Below are 20,289 nucleotides of genomic sequence, written 5' to 3'. Positions count from 1 at the left end.
ATCCTCAAATCTTGTGTTTATCCCTCGGGGTAGATATAAGATTTGAGGTAAAGTGCTCTTTCATTTAAACTGTGAAAAATATGAGGTCAGTTTGATTTCGTATTTTTCTAAAATTATATATATATACGTAAATTAAAAAGTCCTTCCGAAGCGGGCGACGGGATTTCGATTCCGGCGACCGACAGCTTCTTACGGGCGACCCCCAAACATTAACTTTTCCCCTTTTAAGCGCCGACAGAAGAAAAAACAAAGGCTCTCGGTAGCTCGCGCGTCATTGATTCTCTTTCATTACCTTGAGATTCCATTAATGGGGTAGTGGGAGTAAACTCAAAACTAAAAGTGCATTGCATGTTTTGAGTTGCTGGAATTCACGGTATGATGGTCAGGTTGAGGTTCGATTGGTAGAATGAGAGAGCATAATTCTAAATTGGGCTAGGGCAGATCCTTGGCGGCCATTAGAATAATAATAATAAAAAAAAGCAGAAAGATAGATCGAGCCCAATAAACCTAAAGAGATGAAGCAATAACAGGAAGAACTAGCTAAGCACAACTATTTGAGCCAGCTTTATGTATCCTCCTCCACGCACTTCTATTGAATGTTCCGGACAGCGTTGGCTCCATTTTGCACGCCTTTCTAAACATCTTCTATGCATATATTACCATCACTTCACCTCTCTTCAATCCTAATGCATAACATTGTAACTAACCAATGCACTCAATGTACAACTCAAACTCGGTTCAACTGATACTCGATCAAACTTGTTTATAATTCAACAATTAACTTGTTAAATACTCTATAATTATATGATATATTATCTAAATAAAATTTAATTAATTATAACTTCATTTAATTAAAAATTGATCTTAATTTATTAGAATTAATTGAAAATATGACACTAGATAAGACACAATGGAGAAAAAGGATTATCAGTGGAATTAAGGCTTTGTTGTTGTTGTTCATTTAATTATCAGTAAAACACCAAAATAGTCGCCAAATAATTACATTGGACCATTTTAGTCCTAGAGTTTATGAAAGTGCCAAATTGATCCCCACACTCTTTAAATTTGGGTTAAAATTATCTCTAAGGAGGACTAATTAGAGCACCAATTTAAAAATCTCAAGAACTAAAACGACCCTATGTAAATAGTCAAAGGACTATTTTGGCACTTTGCTCATTTAATTATATATTAAATAATAACATATTATAATTTATTATCTATGAGCATATGTATGGAATGCAATTTCTTCACAATTTATTATATTATTTAATCGGTGAACATTAATTAAATATTAATTCAAAATCTATTTGTTTGTTAAATTGTTTAGATTTGAAAAATTTTTTGCTAATAATTTTATAAAAAAATCAAGTACTTATTCAAACTTTTGGCTTGTTTATTAAGTCATTTAAATACTCATTCAATTAATATAAACAAGCTAAGTACCACCCACTATGATTATTAAAAAAATTATATAAGCCTAGGTATGATAATATATGAGAAATCTCAATTCGAGTTTGATTCAAACATGAACAACTTAAAATATGATCAATCCAAGTCTAATCCATGATATACTTGACTAGCTTAAAACTTGTCGAAAAAAATCATGACATGAATCCTTTTGATCCGATTAGGAGAGTAGATGTTTTAGATTCGACTTGTGTTAAGAAAGGCAGAGATAGACCTAGGAAGATTTGGGCTTATTGTATTAAAAATGATCTTAATTTACTAGAACTAAATGAAAATTGACACTAAATAGGACGCAATGGAGAAAAAAGATTCATGTAGTCGACCCCACGTAGTGGGATTAAGGCTTTGTTGTTGTTGTTGATCTTTATTAGAGCATCTTTAACTAGCAATTATGCAAATCCAAATGAACTAGTCTATTTTGAATCATCATAATTCTCAGCAGGTACTACTATCTACCATCTCTCTAATATAATCATTTTTACAATATTTCCCTTATTTTATCACTCATTTATCTTAAAATTCTCATTTTTCTCACAATAAATTTTATCAATAACATTTTTATTGCCGAGATCCATATAATAAGTCTAGTCAAATTACAACTTCATACAATTTTGAAATCTCCACAAGGGCACTTTCTATTTAAACACTCAACTTAAATTTTCAAAGTTTTGTCTGCAAATACTTAAATGTTTTTTGCAGAATATTCAAAATATTCATTATCACATCCAGATATCGGTAGATCTCAATCACCATCTTTCATGTCTACAATATATATTGTCAAACACCAGAGCAAATTAAGATTATACATGTTCTCAAAAGAGCCCACACTATTCAACATTTTAAACAATGAATTTTATTTATTAAGAGATTAATAAGAAATTTTAGGAATTAAATCTCCTACAAAAAACTCCAAAGAAATTATTGCTTCATCTACATGTATGATAAATTAAATATTAAAAGTAGAAAATCACAATTAGTGTAATTGTATCAATTAATATGTACAACAAAATTTTATTGTCACACTAAAATTAATTTAGTCGTCTGAATCATCATCATCATCATCATCATTAGCCTTATACCAACAATATGAAAATCTATTCATCAAACATTCTACAACTGCTAAATTTGCGACAGTAAAATTGCATACTATATTTCAAATATATTAACATATTAAACTATACAGAATCTTACAATTGATAACAAAACCTGATGCCAGAAAATCAAATGTATAGTTGCATATTTTATCTCAAATATTAAACATAGTGAATTGAACAAAATCTTAAAAAAGACAGCAAAAGTAGCAGCCAAAAATAAAGATTGGAAGTACTCCTACTTGATGCTGAATGTGAAACTCAGTAGAGCATTTTAAAACAAAAACATAAACAGGCTGTTAAACCTTGGCAGAAATAATAATAAGGGTAATAACTTCACCTTGTAGATCTCATGAAGCAACTGCCGCATGTAATGTCTCAAAAGGATATCCTGTATTGATTCAGGACTAGCCATGAGATGTTCCAGCGTTAGCTGCCTAAGGTGAACAGGCACTCCTTCAACATCAACAAGAGCCATAATACCTCTCTGCATTCAAATTTGGTATCATTGCTCAAAAGAAGTTGAATAACAAATGAAGCAAGAAATTGAAGATAATTTAAAATCATAAGGAAATACGCTTTAATATTTTAATACCAATAATAGGTTCGATTATCACACTATTATCATTCGATGGGGATAAGAGAGAACTTTTATTGCGTACATTGTTACAAACATGGCGAGGTGTTTGATAGTGTAAGATATGCCACTCAACCAAGATTCAAGGACACAATACGAGTATATATACTCCTCTTTCACGTACTAGAGTCACTTTGGATAAATATAGGCATGAACTTTGTTGTGGGCTTCCACAAACCTATGGAGTAAAAAATTCAATTATGGGGGTAGTAAACCACTTCTCCAAGACCAAAACTATCACTTAAGACTGATTTGGAGTTCCAGAGTTATTTCTGAAGGGGGGGGGTGGGGGGAGGGGGCTAGGTACAAAGCTCCAATTCATTTAAATAGGGCATCCACAGACAAATGAACAGACTGAAGTTGTGAATCACAGTTTAGAAATCTTCTTGGATGCTTGGTGGATAAAATAGTAAGCATTGGGCTTTGATCATTCTGCAAATTTAATTTGCTTATAATAGGTCCAGTAATAGAATCACAGAAAACAACCCTTTTGAGATTGTATAGAGACGGAAACTGTTCATACCATTAGAGTAAGTGCCAATTCATATATTTACTGAGCTTACTACCAATGTAGCTTTCAGAATCAGAGATATTCAAATTCTAAATGAGCAGGTGTAACGGATATTCAGATTTTTAAATTCTACACATAAAGGCCAGGGACAGAGATATGTACATTATAAATGCGAAGGCCAGAGTAAGAGATATTTAAAAGTGCTCTCTCATGACCGAAAAAGTAATTAATCATAAGGATTGTGCTTATGGGACATTTAAAACTAAGAACATAAAGCCTCATAAGAGGACAGTGTTAAGCTATTATCTTATTTGATATCCAAAAATTTTCTAGAAAATCAAAAAGACATACAACTTATCTTGAACAGAACTAGGTGGGTATTTTCGAAGCACAAAATGGTTTCTGAATGATAAGAAATTTGTCAAATCTTTTCATACCAATTTTAATTTCAGTGATGTGAATTTTAAAAACAACATTACAAAATATTTGTGAAACTTCATCATCAATTGGAAAAAGTAAATTGAATTTTTTTTAACTAATTTCTGCATAAAATAAAGCTGGGAAATTATGTATTGTGACGTTTTGTATGTTTCTTGAATTTCATCATGCATCTCCTTTTAGATTTACATTAATGAACCCCAGATTCTAAGCTATACCATTGCAGACTTAAAGAAGAGGTCATTCTAAGCTATAGCAGACTTAACGCAGAGATGGAGTGAAGAAAATTATAGCTATTAAAGGCAGAATATCACTATCATACAGAATAGCAAATCATTCTCACCTGAAATGCAGTACTACTGATAAGAGTAAGATATTCCACTTCAGCAAAAGCTTTGGCTCGGATCATCAATGGAGTGCTTGAAAAGCTTGTAAAAATGAAGTTTATTTTTGTTACAACAGATACGATAACTTAATAAAGCTTCCAGAAAGTTATTTGCAAATCACCTACCTAAGGGATAGCTTGATTGGCGCCAATTCAAGACTTTCAACATATACCTTTTTCTGCCTTCTGACTAATGAATGAATCTGTTGCCATGGAGCTCCCATTGGGACTACAGCAGGTAACAAGGAATTAGCATCAGTCTCAATAACTGCAGTTGTCCTTAAAATATCATTATGTCCACACGAATAAATGTGACCCTGAGCATTCTTATGTTTTGCATCAATACAACAACCTAAAATTCGCTGCTCAAAATTCTTAAGTGATGTTCTCTGCATTCTTGAATTTACAGTTCGAAAAAAATCAAACAAGCATAAGAGAATTTGTTCTTCAAGCTCAATAGACAAAGAAGCCAATCTGCAATATAATTAAAAAATTAGTACTAATAAAACCCGTAAAGCTTATTAGTATAAAATAACTTGAATTATAAACAAGAAGCTACCTAAAGGTTATGTATTCAAATGAAATCAAAGAAACATCAGATTTCCTCCATTTGGCTGCAGAAAAATATAATACAGGTTCATTTGTAACATATGAACTTGTACTGTCAAGCTGACTATGCAACCAGTTTTCCTGATTTTTTGAATGATTTAAAGATCTTTCTCTGAACTCATTATCAAAAGAGACTACTATAGGGTATGGAGTATCGGACAGTTGATTATCAATCTGAAGTGACAAAATTTGAGTCAAAATCTTCTGCTGCTCTGAATTCTGCATTAGGACAACTGTTGTGTCCCTAGCACAAGCAAATATCAATTCCTGAAAGTATAAAAAAAAATTATGAAAATTATTACAAAACAATTTATCAAATATTCATGATTTGTGCAGTTTCAAAATATAATTCTCAGCATTTTCACCTGAGGGGCTGAACTCATCAGGGAGATTCCAATAAAAGACAAATGAATTTTTATCACTTCATTGAAATGAGCTTGTTGGTTGAGTGTCTGATCTGTTTTTCTTTTCTCCTTGAATCCAAAAAAATTACTTCCTTTTACATCTCTTATAATGTGATAACTTGAGTCAATTATACTGAGCACCTGCAATGAAAAAAAGGAAATCATTGATTGGTTATCCTATTATAATATATGCATAAAGATTACAAAAACAAACCTTTGTTGCTCCTTCGGCATGCACTGAAACAGAAAATCTTCTTTCCGGCTTCTGCAAATGATTTATAAGGTCAAGAGAGCAAAAGGGAGTTCTCCAAAATCATGTCTACTACAAGTAAGCAACATACTCATGCCAATAAGAAAATTTCAAACGATACATGTCATCCTTAGATATGCTCTAAACAATACAAAAAGTACAAATAACTTGATGCCAAAGGGGGATAATCAGTGTTTAATTCAGAGTTTGTGACTCCAGCCTTTGTTTGTCATCTAAAATATAGAAGAATTGGGATCCCGGCATTTACCAATCAAAGTTGAGGTAGCAGAATGAACATGATGTGTTCTTCCAAACGAAAACAACAAACCAGATAAAATTTCAAAGAAAATTGGAATCCAATCATTTGCATTGGATGTAAGAGAGTAATTAACATGCTCAACATATAGCTCAGCATTTTACTCATCCAAAGAGAGTTCCGCACAAGTAAAAAAAATGGAAATCATAACCGAGATAAATATACAAGAAACATCAAATCATCAAAACGCTAGTCATTATGAGCTATCACATTTTGCATTTCGCTTGATTCATTAAAATAGAGTACCTCATATGTTGAAGGAAAACACACAGAGGCATACTCTTGTACATTATCAAGATTATATGTTCCCACAATTCTTTCACCAGGTACCTACAGTCACAAAAATTAGTATGCATAATGAAAGAGTTGAACGTAAGGAACATGGGAAGGGGAAAACCTCAACAACAATACGATGTGGATAACAAAGTTCATCCCAAGCATACTCGCATGATGTGTACGGATGCACAACAGTTTCAACAGATTCACACTTTTGCTGGTAAATCCGCAATCTCTGCCATACCAAAAAGAAGACATATTAGAAATATACGAGAAATAGCAAATTCAAGAATGCACGAATAATGACAGAACATTGCATAGTTAATAGTGACTGAACATTAGATCCCTGACAAGTGACAAGTCCTAATATGAATTACTGCTAAATTTTACTCATGAAATAAAGAACTTAGAAATTCAAGCTTTAAAGAATGCTTTATACACCATATTTCATGGATGAATTTCGAAAACAATCACAGAAAACAAATCTATTGCACTAGAAAAAAACAAGAAAAAAGGTAAACTTTAAGTGGGTTGCTTCAGACTGTTGACCCCTGCATATGATTCATAAGAAGTTAAACAAACATGCCTAAGACAGCAAGCATTGAACTCGATGTCCCATAAATCAAGGATAATTCACTTCGAACATCATCGAGACAACTTAACTAACGTTTGTTTGCAAGACGGACTCCGCCGTTGAGTTTAGAACCAAGAAGAGATGTGTAACATGATCAAAACGACCAAAGACAATGCAAATGACGGGTTGTTAGTGTGACATGTAATTTGGACCTGAGTCATCTTGACCATGGCCAAAAGTTATTCAAAAAAGCTCCGTTCCCAAAACAGACTGCGCGAGCGCGTCTGGAAAGTCGACTTTACCTAAAAAGGGGCACACCTTGCGAAGCTTCGACACATTAATCAATGACACGTAAAAGAAAATTATTATATTGAAGAGATATATCGACAATTTCGCCGAGTGCTACAACGACCGGATAAAATTGAAGAAAGGAGAATTCAGATAATACAAAGATGAAGTGCCCCTTAGAGATTTCAGAGATAAAAAAGCTTCTACCCCGAAGAATTGACTTGAAATATTAGAGAAACTAGAATTTTGAGGTGATTGCAAATTTGACACATTTAATGGTCACTTGGATCCAGATGAGTTCAATTAGTGGCTTCTAACAATGAAACTTTTCTTCGAGTACCAGGACGTCCTACCAGATGAAAAGGCGAAACTAGCTGCCGACAAGTTAAAGAAAAGTGCATTATCTGGTGAAAAAAATTGAAGCATCTATATCGGCGTGAAGGAAAAAATAAGCTCAGTACTTTAACCCATATGGAGTGGGAGAAATAGCACAGTACCTATCAGTTCATTACATAGAAGATTTATAGACCCTAATTTCAAATTCGAGAGAAAATATTATTGGATGACCACTACATCTTACACGCAAAGTTTAACCCTGAAATACTACAACAAAAATACACTCAAAAGAACATCCAAGTCAACCACGACCAAAAAGCCACCAGGTTAGAGTAATAACATGTGAAACCAATCCGCATTCCCAAATCTGTCTCAGCTAGGAAGTGTTTCAACTGCCATGAATTTGGGCATACCAAAATAGATTAGACGACCAAGAGAATGGTCTCTTTCACGGACGAAGAAACAGTTAAGAAATCAACAATGATCCAGGAGTAGATGAAGCTTATAGAGAGAATTCTAAACTTCCACCCAATGAAGAAAAGACAACATCGATTCCAGTTGAACTTTGGAGAGAGGTTCCAACTGAGTTGACAGTAGATGTTCTAGAAGGTAGTGGGTCTGAACATTCATGTAAAGTGTGAGGTTGCCGTGTCTCGAAGTGCCTTTTTACAAGCATTAAGAGGAGCATTGTGTCACACTCCGCCATCTTCAAGAAATTGACAAGACAACCATGGAATGAAAGATTCTAGAGAAAACCAACATATAGAGAGCAAGCCAAGAGACTCTAGAAGACTCCACCATATTCTAGAGAATGTTAGAAAGACTCCAAGGATAACTCAAGAATAACTTAGAAAGGTCTAAGGTTATATATGTATATAAGAGATTAATGTAGAACTATCTAGAAATTAATATATTCTAATGTAATCTAGAAAATTCTCATGGGCTTCGAGGGGAATATAAATAGGAATCCCTCCCTTCATTTGAAATCCATCCAAAAACCATCCAAGGTTCTAAGCATTGAAGTGCTGTAATCACTCTTTCTTAGTGAAGTGCACCTTTCTCCAATACTTCTCACTATTCTTCTTCCAAGAGTGAATGGCGTGAAGGCCCATATAGAGGATCTTGGCCAAAAGGTTGGACTCGAGGAGTACATCACGATCCATTTGGCGATTAGAGATATGATGCAGCAACTGGAGGAGTTTTTAAGGGACCAAATGGCTAAGATGCGGGAGAACTTGATAGGTTGCTCCAGGAGATATGGAGACCCTATGGAGATGAGATGAAAGGCGTACGTGATAGTTTGGAGGAGATTCGTGGAGACATTTCACTACGTAAGAGAGCACTAGCGACATCCACCAATAATCATACTTTCAAAGCCAAACACAATCAAATACCAAAACCTAAGAGTTTTGGGGGTGCTCGCAACGCAAAGAAAATAGACTACTTCCTGTGAGACTTGACCAATAATTTGGAGCGATAGAGATTAAGGATGAAGAGACAATAATAAAATTTGTAACACTTTATCTCTCAACTATCGCTATGTTGTGGTGGAGAAGAAGACGTGGAGAGATCGAAAAAAGTATGTGCACCATATTCACCTTTGATGACCTCAAAAAAGAGCAAAAGAGGCAATTCTACCCTGAGAATGAGGAGGATGAGGATATAGCCTGATTGCGAAGGCTCAAACCAGAGGGATTGATTTAGAAATATATTAAGGAGTTCACAAGGCTTGTTCTTAAAATTCTCGACATGCCACTGCCAACACAATCGCCGACAACCTAATTGATTACTCAAAAGAGTCTACAAAGCCTAAAGATAAGAAGAATACCAATGTCAAAGGTGGGAAAGACAAGGTTCAACACAAGAAAAAGACCCGCCATGAATCGACTTAATCCAAGGCAAAAGACAAACAAAAATTTAAAAACGACAAAACTAAACCACACAACAAATGCTTTCTTTATGATGAAACATATTGGGTAAGGGATTGTTCTCAGAAGAAAACTCTAAACTCTCTCCTTGCAAGTTATCAAGAGAAAGAAGGCGGTGATACGCAACACAAGTAAGGGCTATACAACTGTTAAATGAGATGTAAGTTCCAACAAAACCCCAAGCAAAGGAGTTACTCTTTGTGGAGATGGTAATAGGCGGGAAGACCACTGGAGCAATGGTGGATACGAGTGCTTCTCACAACTTCATCTCCATCGATGAAGCAACAATGTTGGGTTTGTGAATGACTAAAGGAGAATGCTCCATAAAGGTAATCAATTCAGCACTAAGGCCAATCCATAGGATAGCCAGAAGAATAAAGACAAGTATTGGAGCGGTCAGATACCTTATATTTCTCTGTCATTCCAATGGATGATTTTAAAGTTGTTCTAAGGATAAACTTCTTGAATCAAGCAAGAGTGTTCCCAATGCCCTTCGCCAATAGCATGTGTATCATGGAAAGGAATTGAGCTTGCTTAGTACCGACAACAAGGGCTAACAAACAGGAAGTCATAATACTATCAGTCATCCAGTTCAAGAAGGGCATTCCACAAAATGAGGAGAGCTACTTGGCTATTCTTCATGATTCCAATGAGAAAGAAAAGCCCCAAGAAGACATGCAAAGGGAAGTGGTGGTAGTGCTTGAAGAATATAAAGATGTTTCACCAAAATTATAAAAAAAAAACTACTACCAAGAAGAGAGAAAGATCATCAAATTAGGCTGGAGCCAAGGGCCAAGTCGCCAGCCATGAAGTCGTATTGCATGGAATTCCTCCCCCATGCAACCAATTTTAAAGAGAAAAACCAAATAGCTTTCAAGTTTGCCAAGTCTGTGAGCAAGCAAAAAGAGTAAGTCCGCGTGTCACTGCGTGAAACTACAAGAACTAAAAAAATGGGTAGACAAGAAAATGAGATGCGAAGACACGTGGAGAAAAAAAAAAGACAATATCAAGTGGAAGCCGCAATGAGGGCATTGCGAGTTTAAGTGGAGGAGAGTATCAAAGTCCGTCATCTTCAAGAAATTGATAATATAACCATGGAATGAAATATTCTAGAGAGGATCAAAATATAGAGAGCAAGCCAAGGGACACTAGAAGACTCCACCACATTCTAGGAAATGTTAGAAGGTACAACTCCAAGGATAACTTAAGAATAACCTAGAAAGATCTAGGGTTATGTATGTATATTAGAGATTAATGCAAAGCTATCTAGAAATTAGTATATTCTAATGTTATCTAGAAAATTTCCTTTGACTTGGAGGGTACTATAAATAGAAATTAGTATTTTCTCCGCTCATTAAATCCATCTAAGAACCATCCAAGGTTCCAAGCATTCAAGTGTTGTGATCACTCTTGCTTAGAGATGTATTCCTTTCTCCAATATTTCTCCATTTTCTTCTTCCAAGAGTATTGGGAGCTTACAATTCCAAGATTTGTGGGAGTGAGGCTGACTTAGTGCCAAGGAAGAACACTAAAGTCGCACGGGCGACTTGGGATAAGTTAGTTCATGACAATCGGCTAACATTCGATGTCATAAATGACCATGTGTCTGAAGATCAGTTACCAAACACGAGGCAACCTCAAGTAAGATAATTTAAGAATTTTCAGATATATAACATACCTCTTGAATTGAACCCACTGAGGGAGGTCCAACTTGTCAGAGATGAGAAGATTTTGGGTCATTTTTAAAAGACAATAAGAACTCATTTGGGTATTAAAATCAGTTTAGCAGTGTATCCCCTAACAGAGGATCTGGTAGTATGAATAAGCCAAAACTTTAAAAATTGTATAAGGAGCTTGATAGAAAAGAAAACCTTACAATAAGATCTGGGCATACCAGAGAAGGATATATCTCTCCTGAGTGGTTGGCCATGCCCAACATGCCATCGATTTCATCCTAAAGTTGAATTCTACTTACATACTTGTTTACATTTACGCTCAAATGAGTTTGAGTAGAAGAAGTCAATGACAGATTTAATGGCTCGAGGCTGGGTTCATGAGGATTCCCATCCATGTGTATTTCTAGCTCATAACGTGCCAAAAGAGGAGAGATACTTATTCTATTAGGATGTGTTTTGAAATGATGCTGTCTACAATATTGATTCACCGAGAGATAACAATATCTCTACTACCTTCCACATGACAGACTTGACTCTATACAACGAGGATACAAAAGCTTCAACGAATGAGAGCCAACGACAAACCGACTGTTATTACAAGCTAGACAGTCAATTTTTGAAGCGAATGATGGCCACAATGGTGGCGTTCTTTTACCAACTAGGCTTGGCCATTGCAAGCTAACATTGATAGTTCAGAAACACATCTTAGACTGGTTTCTTTGGACATGGTTGGCACTACATGTGCTATGTAACTACACTTTGGAGCGATCAATAGTATAAAATTAAAGCACAAATAGAAATCGATTCGCCATTTCTCCACCTTGTCGCCGACGAATCAGCTCACACAAGGTATACACAAAAAATTATAAGTACCCGTTTGAGTTGTTCCAACTCAAAGAAGAAACTTGCTGCTATTTTTAAAATAGTACCAAAAGACTCATGTACATCTTTTAGACGGATGGAATCGAAGATTTATGACCTTGAACACCGTCCATGCATGTCCTTTAAACGGGTGTGATCAAAGATTTATGACCTTGGTGCTTAAAAACACCAACCATGCATGTCTTATAGACGAGTATGTATGACCCAACACTCTGGAGGTAGCCCCCCTGGTGAAGATAGCACTGGATGGTTGCCGAAATGCTACTAAAATTCAGATTGACGAGACCCGAACAAATTGTTAGAAATAGATGATAAAAATACAGATTTAGTACCCATTCGAGTTATTCCAATCCAGAGGGAAATTTTTTATCATAGATGCATCTTGTTAGGTCCAATGAGTAAGAATATATTTCAGTTATAGTGTCTTACGTCAGCAACCACACACACTTCATTAGGTGTGGTGGTAACACAACTTGCTGAGATAGCCCCCCCAATTCGAGTTATTCCAATCCAGAGGGAATTTTTTATCATAAATGCATATTGTTAGGTTCAATGAGTAAGAATATATTTCAGTTATAGTGTCTTATGGAAGCAACCACACACACTTCATTAGGTGTGGTGGTAGCACAGCTTCCTGAGATAGCCACCCCCAAAAAAGGGGATGATGTCGGAAGGCTACCAAAAATTTGTCTGAATGCCACTCACAAAGCTCTTCGCTATTTACGCCACTACATCCACAACACACATCTAGAAGCGGACATAAGACAATATTTGAGGAGCTCAAAGTGAAGCTTTGCACATATTTTGCTACCAAATCTGCAACATGAATGCAAAAGCAAACAAAAAGCAAATTTCAAATTCAAAGTGAAGGTTTGCACATAGTTCACCACCGGATCCACAACACATTTACAAAAGGACAAAAGACAATATTGGAGGGTTTGAAGTTAAACTTTGCACATTTACGCCACCGGATCAGCAACATATATCTAAAAGCAGATAGAAGGCGATATTGAGGGATTAGTGGTGAAGTTTTGCACATAATTGCCACTGGATCCACAACACGCATCTAGAAGTAGACATGAGGTGATATTGAGGTATTCAAAGTGAAGTTTTGCAAATGCTCGTCACTGGTCCACAACCCCAACTACATGAGCGGACAGAAAGCAAAACTAATAACTTAAAATAAAAGTATTGTACAAATCTAAATCAAAACACATAATAATAGTCTCCTATAAATCAATTTAAACTAACAAACTTAAATTCCCACATGTGATAATTGCTCAAGAATGCTGCGTAGCTTAAAATATTTGCTTAAATTCGAAATCAAATCTGCCTCTAAATGTGTCAAAAACTATTTAAAAAATTAACTCAAATCAACAATTTTAAGCAACCGAATGTGCTCCGACCAATTAGTTAAATATTTATACATTTGGTTAGAGAATGTTGCGTGGGCAACCAACCACTTAGCCTATAGAACAAAGTCATAAGTCTCACACTTCGACCAGCCTGATCCTCCTCCTATAGAGATTGGAGTTGACAAGACTGATCCCTAGCCTCCTTCTAATAAGGCATAGAGTCTACAGGACTAGATATTTCAAATGATGTCAAGTAATGATTTTCCCCGATGATGGTCGTATTAATCGTGAATTTTAACCAGAGGGGTTCATTTATAAAATTAAGATTTTAAATTACAAAATTCAAAATGTTTAATGAATAATTAATTAGTCAAAAGCCAAAAGCAAAATCCATCCATCCTTCACAATCGTTTTTCGGGATGTATTAATGTAATACTAATTCAAGCTCACAAAGAGCCAATGTTGTATAAAAAATACGACTAAATTCATACTAAAAAAAATTCTATAATAATAAAGATGTGGCCCGAATCTTCTGCATGATATTTCTGCTAAATATTACGACCAGAACACTTTGACAAGGAGTTTTACCATCAAATATCACTATTATATTATGGTCAAAACTATAGCTCATTTGTTCTCCTATGACAATATACATTTTTGAGTATTGAAACATAGAGTATATTTGATAGGAATCAAAGCCCTTTGTAAGCTTAGGTCGATTTAGATTAGTCCATATGGACAAACATTTACCATAAGTCTGCAAGATTCCCTTGGATGAAATGATTTTTCTGTCAGATTGGGTCAATTACCTCATCTATTTAACTGGACTAGGACCATGATAGCTCAGGATGACGAAACCATGGATGCTGATCGAGTTCGTCATCATCTCCCTCACTATTTGCTCTTAAGTTACGATGATAATTTTATAATTTAAAAATATAAATACGTTGTTATTATATGCTAAATTTGAATACTTAATGCCTAATGACTAGTCTTTAATTAAAGTTGCTATCCCATTATTAGGAGGGGTAATTAACTATAGGAGCTTACGCCTATGGGAAACATCAAACCACAAATCGTCCTCACAAAATGAAGGCAAAATCTCTGGGTAGTATTTTATCTACTATTTCACATGCCTTTTAAAAATTTGACCTAGAACTAATCATAAGCTCTCGAAGAGAGTCCAGAGTATTTCAAATTTTCGGAGCCCATAAAAACACTTCAAAAGAAAAATGGTAGGACTGACCGGATGCTTGAGAGAGATATCGAGGTGGGGTTGGAGTACAGCGGTGACTCTATGTTGTCAAAGAAGTGTGGGATGGGATTGGACATGTGGATGAGGGATAAAGCCTCAAGTGGTTCATTGATTAAAGGTTAATTTACATGATAGAGTTAAGGATGTAAATCACAACAACAATAGTGACCACCTAGATAGAGTTGAGGATGTCAACTCTTTCACCAAGAAGCCTAAAGTGGTAGAGCAGATACCGTGTCGGTTCGACATTGAGTATATGAGAGAGTGATTTTAGATTAAAGGTAAACTTACTGGTTACAGGGGAGAGAGATTTTAGATTAAAGGTGAATTTACCGGAATTAGGAAAGTAACCCACAACAACAATAATGGTCGCCTGGATAGAATTGAGAATGTAAACCCTTTTCACCAAAAAGCCTCAAGTGATGAAGAACCGATCCTGCGTTGGTTCCGATTTGAGTATATGAGAGAGTGTGATTTTAGATTAAAGGTGAATTTATAGGATTTAATATATGAATCCAGATGAATTCATTGAGTAACTTTAGCCAATGGAACAAGTTTTTAAGTACAAGGGCGTTCCATCTGACAGAGAGGTAAAAATAGCCGTCATTAAGTTAAAGAAGAGTTTATCTTTATGGAGGAAATTTTTAAAGTGCCCACGTTAGTGAGACAGAAAAAGTAAAACCACAATCTAGTTTAAGATTAAAAAGAGAGATGTAGGCGAAGTATCAACTAGCACATTATAGTTAAGACATATTTCTAAGGCTCCTCACAACAAAAAGGCTTCTTAGTAGAGTATACCACTAAGTTTTAAGTACAAGAGCGTTCCATCTGACAGAGAGGTAAAAATAGCCGTCATTAAGTTAAAGAAGAGTTTATCTTTATGGAGGAAATTTTTAAAGTGCCCACGTTAGTGAGATGGAAAAAGTAAAACCACAATCTAGTTTAAGATTAAAAAGAGAGATGTAGGCGAAGTATCAACTAGCACATTATAGTTAAGACATATTTCTAAGGCTCCTCACTCACAACAGAAAGGCTTCTTAGTAGAGTATACCACTAAGTTTGAGTAGCTTATGCTGAAGTGTGAATTACAAGAGCCCAAGGAGAACATCATAACTCAATAACTTCGAGGGTTGAGATCATCCATTGGCAACGTGTTGTTACAACACTGTTTGACTTTACAGAATGTCCAAACCTTAGCACTGAAGATTAATACAACACAATAATATCGGGTCTACACATGAATCCAGATGAGTTCATTGAGTAACTTTAGACAACAGAATAAGTTTTTAACTACAAGGGCGTTCCAGCTGACAGAGAGGTAAAATTAGCCGTCATTAAGTTAAAGAAAAGTTTTTTCTTATAGAGAAATTTTAAAGCGCCCGCGTTAGTGAGAGGGAAAAAGCAAACTCAAAATCTAGTTTAAGATGAAAAAGAAAGATGTAGGCAAAGTATCAACTAGCACATTCTAGTTAAGGCATATTTCTGAGGCTCCTCACTCACAACAAAAAGGCCTCTTAGTAGAGTATACCACTGGGCTTGAGCAGCTTATGCTGAAATGTGAATTAGTAAAGCCCAAGGAGAACATCATAACTCGATATCTTCGAGGGTTGAGATCATCCATTGGCAACGTGGTGCTGTTACAACACTGTTTGATTTTACAGAATGTCCAAACCTTAGCACTGAAGAGTAATACAACACAATAATATCGGGTCTACACATGAATCCAGATGAGTTCATTGAGTAACTTTAGCCAGCGGAATAAGTTTTTAAGTACAAGGGCGTTCGACCTGACAGAAAGGTAAAATTAGCCGTCATTAAGTTGAAGAAGAGTTTTTTCTTATGGAGGAAAATTTTAAAGCGTCCGCGTTAGTGAGAGGGAAAAAGCAAAATCAAAATCTAGTTTAAGATGAAAAAGAGAGATGTAGGCAAAGTATCAACTGGCACATTCTAGTTAAGGCATATTTCTGAGGCTCCTCACTCACAAGAAAAAGACCTCTTAGTAGAGTATACCACCGAGCTTGAGCAGCTTATGATGATGTGTGAATTAGCAGAGCCCAAGGAGAACACCATAACTCGATATCTTCGAGGGTTGAGATCATCCCTTGGCAACATGGTACAGTTACAACCCTGTTTGACTTTACAGAATGTCCAACCCCAGCACTGAAGATTCAGACAACACATTAATATCGGGTCTACACCACCCATCAAATAGAGATTGACCATTGGGTCGGCCAACAAAAGCACACCGATTAGAGTACCTTCTGGGCCCATGAAAACTGCTATTGAAAGATTTTTTGCCTACGCAACCTCTATTGACCTCTATTTAATACTATTTTAATTAGTACTATAGTTTATTTTATTTGGAGGCTATATATTGGCTTTATTTTTTAATTGGTGAGACAATTTTTGTTTTAAATTTGTGGTAATTTGAGTTTCCTCTCAGATTTTCTCTTCATTTAGGAGTACTATAGCCTTTCTCCTTCAAGTTGTGTGTTTGTATCTTGAAGAGAGCACACACTGAATCCTCCTCGTCGTTCGTTCCTTCCCGCTTTGCTATTAGCATATCTATTTCCATATTGACAACCACCGAACTGCTCTCTAGGCATACAGCTTGCTGTACAACAGCAGTTTTCGCCATTCCTAGACCATCATCGCCGTTTCCACTTTTGATACTCATCCTACAACCCTCTTAACCCTTCTCTGGGTCTTCCTACACCATCTAGCAATCCTAGATTAATGTCAGAATGATTTGGGAAATGAGAGTAGGCTCGACAAAGATATCATAATTTTTGCGTGAACCAGTGACCCCAATATATTTAAAAAGGGTTGGGCTGTGGGGAGGCATTAACATTTTGGGAATCTCATTTAGCGATGATGGGCTACCTTATCTCAATTATTAACCTTAAATAAGTAAGAAGTAAAACAGCTTCAGCTGGGGTTGGTGGTGTTGAGGAATAACCTTCCACCAAGGAAACCTACGAAATAAAGTACATTTCCATAAAAAATTCAAATTTACTAAAGCAATTTGGGTAATATCTTGCAATCATGATGATTTATAGCAATCACAAATTTGCTGTTTACAAGATCACCCAGAAACGGGCGAACTGCATGAAAATATATTAACCTGTGAAAACTCTTAAGAAATTACCTCCTTTGAAAAGTTGTCTATCCTGTATGGAATAAACCCTGTCTTGTCATCTGAAAGAAGTATTAACTGAGTTGATGAACTTCCATTAGACTTTGGAATTGATTTTTCATCATTCATGTCCATATCAACATTTTGTACTTCAACTCGAACCATGCTTAATTCACCAGACACATAATTGCGCATTTTCACTTGAACGTCTCCCAGACAGTCTGGAAGGAAACTCCCTGACCATTGCCATCCCATTTCATTGAACCGAAGAGATACCAGCAATTCTCTGTGCCACTTTCACATTGTTAACAATATAAAAATTTCAAAACATAAAACCTCAGAAAAAACTATAAAAGATCGACAACAAAGTCCCAAGAATGAAATTAGCTGTTTGATGAGTAAAAAATAATTGAACAGTAATTTTACTGATTGTAAGACACTTCAGTATTATTCCTTCATTATAAGATAAAAAATGCAATATACATGTCAGTGCACTCAGCTAGAGGTGAAGAAGTTTTGAAATTCCTGAACAGATATTGGAAATAGGATATAACAAACAGCAAGAAATAATGTTTAACCATTAAAAGCCTATCTTTACGTAGAAGAAAAGACAGAACCTCGATGTATCAGACCAGTGAAGATGAGAGTGTTGGCCAACACGTAAAGAATAAACATTATTTGTCCCTTTCTGCTTGTAAGACAAATCTCTGCTACATGCATTACAGATAACAAATCTGCAAAAAAAAACAGAATATGTCAGATAAAAGAACTCATCACTTAGCAAACCCACAAGACAAATCCCTGCACTTCACTTCAGGTATGACAATTACATCCGTAAGATGACAGATCACACAAATGACCAGGAAACACCTATTCTATTTACCTTATGCTTGTAAGTTTCAACAATTTACGTATCAGAACAATAGATAGTCCACAAAATTACCATTAATAACAAACAAAAATTCAACAATCCATGAGTGCTCAGGTAATCTTAGGTTTCTATTGTAATAATTTGAACAGAATAGAAAACCTACTGAATAAAAAAAAATACAATAATAATAAAAGACCAAGCCAAAATCCCCAAGTGAGCTGCAAGCCACCAAGCCACCAAGGAGAAACTGTAAGTGTTCAAAAGCTTAGCATGGAGGATATGCAGTGAGAAATACTCCAACTACATCATAGATTGCTGATTTTAATAGAAGGTAACGTGCAGAAGACACCCACAAAACAACATAGATCAATCGAATGGAGAAGATGGAAGCTCCTTTCACCAAGAAGTCTCAAGGAACAAAGAGCCGATGCCATGTAGGTTCAACATTGAAGTATACAAGATGAAATGATGAAATTGGAGTGAAGGCTGATCTATCGAACTTTAATGGTCATATGGATTACGATGAGTTTATCAGATGGCTCTAGATAGCGAAGCGGGTCTTTATATACAAAAGTATTTTACTGAATAGAAATGTGAAGTTCGCTATTATCAAGTTAAAAAAATGCGCCTCTTTGTGATTGGAGAAGCTGAAACACTTGCACTATATTGAAAGAAAATGTAAGATCGTGACTTGGACCAAGAGAAACAAGAATATGCAACACAAGTACGTCCTAGCACAATACAAATAAAATATAGTTTTGCGACATCAACATTTGTAAAAGAAGAACTTACAAGTAGAGGAATACAGGAGGGAATACAAAGCTAAATTTAAAAACTCATGTCGAAGTATGAGTTGGTAGAGTTAGATAAAAGTACCATAGTCCTATAGTTTGAACGATTGAGACATTCTATTGGTAATTTGACAAGTTATATCCCTACTTGATATTGTAGAATGTACAAATCTTAGACTTTAAAATGGAGAAGCAACAAAGTTGCATAAAATCCACTCCACCCTTCCAACAAAATTTAACCATAGGTTTGGGTAGCAAGAGCACACCAACTAGAGTGGTAAGACTTTCCCCTTATGAGGAGAAACCAACAAAGGAGTAAAAAAGACTGATCGAGCCAGCACTCCCAAGACATTCCAAGTTATCTAGTGTTTCAAGTGTCAAGAGTGATTTCCTTTACAAAGCAGTGTGTAATGAAACAAGTAAATAGTTGAGACTCGGGAGATAAGAATTGAGGAGAATCAACTTGCTACAGGTGCTTAGGGGAGGCCGGCTGAACCGTTTGGAAGGAGGGCTAGCTGAACCGACCTAGAAAGGGTCCTGGTCCAGCCTCCTGCTGGACCAACCGTCCTTTAATAGGGGAGGGGTCTGCCGCTCCCCCTCACCCCTTTCCTTTTTAGTTTTTCACCTATTCCCTCTCTATTCATATGTGATTTTTTTTTGGAATTAGGATGATGTTTTGATGCGAGTTTATGTCAAATTTTTATATAAGTTTTTGTTTCCCTTGCAAGGGCTGTATCCGAGGAACAGTGGTGCTTCAACTGTATCTTGCTTTGAGTCGGTGATTGTCCTCTCTGATTTCCCTACTAGATTAAA

General features: G+C 35.7%; 1 protein-coding gene across 2 annotated transcripts in view; it reads right to left on the bottom strand.

The window, feature by feature from the left end:
* The window catches only part of LOC110023361, a 164,053-nt gene that overhangs the window by 10,011 nt on the left and 133,753 nt on the right, over positions 1–20,289 (bottom strand). For both annotated transcript variants that reach the window (XM_020722739.1, XM_020722741.1), the window contains exons 31-40: positions 18,432–18,548; positions 17,827–18,100; positions 6,506–6,619; positions 6,355–6,438; positions 5,757–5,807; positions 5,504–5,683; positions 5,089–5,405; positions 4,656–5,003; positions 4,488–4,572; positions 2,899–3,045 (exon numbers count right to left, since the gene is read on the bottom strand). In XM_020722739.1, coding sequence (XP_020578398.1) covers positions 2,899–3,045; positions 4,488–4,572; positions 4,656–5,003; positions 5,089–5,405; positions 5,504–5,683; positions 5,757–5,807; positions 6,355–6,438; positions 6,506–6,619; positions 17,827–18,100; positions 18,432–18,548 — 1,717 coding nt within the window. The remainder of the gene's footprint in view (positions 1–2,898; positions 3,046–4,487; positions 4,573–4,655; positions 5,004–5,088; positions 5,406–5,503; positions 5,684–5,756; positions 5,808–6,354; positions 6,439–6,505; positions 6,620–17,826; positions 18,101–18,431; positions 18,549–20,289) is intronic.

The sequence above is a fragment of the Phalaenopsis equestris genome, unplaced genomic scaffold (assembly GCF_001263595.1).
Source record: "Phalaenopsis equestris unplaced genomic scaffold, ASM126359v1 Scaffold000224, whole genome shotgun sequence".
Taxonomy (NCBI): domain Eukaryota; kingdom Viridiplantae; phylum Streptophyta; class Magnoliopsida; order Asparagales; family Orchidaceae; genus Phalaenopsis; species Phalaenopsis equestris.
The sequence above is the reverse complement of the archived record's forward strand: the minus strand, read 5'-3'. Positions and strand labels throughout refer to the sequence as shown.